This window comes from Pyrgilauda ruficollis, unplaced genomic scaffold (genome assembly GCF_017590135.1).
Source record: "Pyrgilauda ruficollis isolate IOZ18807 unplaced genomic scaffold, ASM1759013v1 scaffold1825, whole genome shotgun sequence".
In the NCBI taxonomy this organism is placed as follows: domain Eukaryota; kingdom Metazoa; phylum Chordata; class Aves; order Passeriformes; family Passeridae; genus Pyrgilauda; species Pyrgilauda ruficollis.
This window is the reverse complement of record NW_024517263.1, coordinates 112-1993: the sequence shown is the minus strand read 5'-3', so window position 1 is coordinate 1993 and position 1882 is coordinate 112. Positions and strand designations below refer to the sequence as shown.

Genomic DNA, 1882 nt, shown 5'->3' with positions numbered 1-1882 from the left:
GTCCCCAATGTCCCCAATCCCTGCAGGGTGTCCCCAGTGTCCCTGTGGGGTGTCCCCAATGTCCCCTGTCCCTGTGAGGTGTCCCCAATGTCCCCAATCCCTGCAGGGTGTCCCCTGTCCCTGTGGGGTGTCCCCAGTGTCCCCTGTCCCTGCAGGGTGTCCCCTGTCCTTTTGGGGTGTCCCAAATGTCCCCAGTCCCTGCAGGACATTCCCTGGTGTCCCCCCCATCCCATGTCCCCCACATCCCCTGATGTCCCTGTCCCTTGTGTCCCCCTGTGTCCCCTGATGGCCCTGTTCCCCCAGTGTCCCTGCTGTCCCTGATGTCCCCGATGTCCCCGTGTCCCCTCACAGACAGCAAAGCCATCGTGGACGGGAACCTGAAGCTGATCCTGACCCTGATCCTGCACTGCTCCATCTCTATTGTTCCCATTGTCCCCAGTGTCCCCAGTGTCCCCAGTACCTCACACACCCCCAGTGTCCCCAGTGTCCCCAGTGTCCCCAATACCTCACACACCCCCAGTGTCCCTGCTGTCCCTGATGTCCCCGATGTCCCCGTGTCCCCCCAGACAGCAAAGCCATCGTGGACGGGAACCTGAAGCTGATCCTGGGGCTGATCTGGACGCTCATCCTGCACTACTCCATCTCCATGCCCATGTGGGACGAGGAGGATGAGGAGGAGGCCAAGCGCCAGACGCCGAAGCAGCGGCTGCTGGGCTGGATCCAGAACCGGCTGCCGCAGCTGCCCATCACCAACTTCAGCAAGGACTGGCAGAGCGGGCGCGCCCTGGGGGCCCTGGTGGACAGCTGTGCGCCAGGTGAGGGACACCGGGACATTGGGGACATGTGCCCTGGGTACAGCAATGCTGGTGACACTGGGACGGGCACTGGGGACACTGGTGACCCTGGGACGGGCACTGGTGACGCTGTCCCTGTCCCCAGGGCTGTGTCCCGACTGGGACTCGTGGAACCCGAGCCGCCCCGTGGAGAACGCGCGCGAGGCCATGCAGCAGGCCGAGGAGTGGCTGGGCATCCCGCAGGTGACACGGGGACACCGCCCCGCCACTGTCCCCATCCCTGTCCTGCTCAGGTGGCACCTGGGGACGCCTCCCTGTCCCTGTCCCTGTCCCTGCAGGTGACACGGGGACACCGCCCCGCCACTGTCCCCATCCCTGTCCTGCTCAGGTGGCACCTGGGGACGCCTCCCTGCCACTGTCCCTGTCCCTGCAGGTGACACGGGGACACTGCCCCACCACTGTCCCTGTCCCTGTCCTGTTCAGGTGACATGGGGACACTGGGGACACCGCCCCACCACTGTCCCCATCCCTGACCCCACAGGTGACATGGGGACACTGACCCCCCCCCCGCTGGTCCTGTCCCTGTCCCTGGTGACACACACCCCTGGGGGTGACACACACCCCTGTGCTGATGTCCCCTCCCCTGTCCCAGGTGGCACTGATGTCCCTGTCCCTGTGCTGCTGTTCCTGTCCCTGTGCTGATGTCCCTGTCCCCTCTCTGCCCAGGTGACACACACCCCTGGGGGTGCTGATGTCCCTGTGCTGATGTCCCTTTCCCAGGTGGCACTGCTGTCCCTGTCCCTGTCCCTGTCCCTGTCCCTGTCCCTGAGCTGATGTCCCCTGTCTCAGGTGTCCCTGTCCCTGTGCCGATGTCCCCGTCCCTGTCCCTGTGGCAGGTGGCACTGCTGTCCCTGTCCCTGTGCTGATGTCCCTGTCCCTGTCCCCGTGCTGCTGTCCCTGTCTCAGATGTCCCTGTCCCTGTCCCCGTGCCGATGTCCCTGTCCCCATGCCGATGTCCCCGTGCTGATGTCCCCATCCCCGTGCCAATGTCCCCGTCCCTGTCCCCGTGCCAGGTGGCACTGCTGTCC

General features: G+C 65.5%; 1 protein-coding gene across 1 annotated transcript; it reads left to right on the top strand.

Moving 5' to 3' along the window:
- Window positions 1-560: 560 nt before the first annotated feature.
- On the top strand, window positions 561-1037 carry LOC121352092 (filamin-A-like; the record flags this gene model as incomplete). Its single annotated transcript, XM_041464690.1, has 2 exons — window positions 561-815; window positions 940-1037. Coding segments are annotated over exons 1-2 (267 nt in total), but the record flags the coding sequence as incomplete, so codon positions are not given.
- Between the last annotated feature and the right edge of the window lie 845 nt (window positions 1038-1882).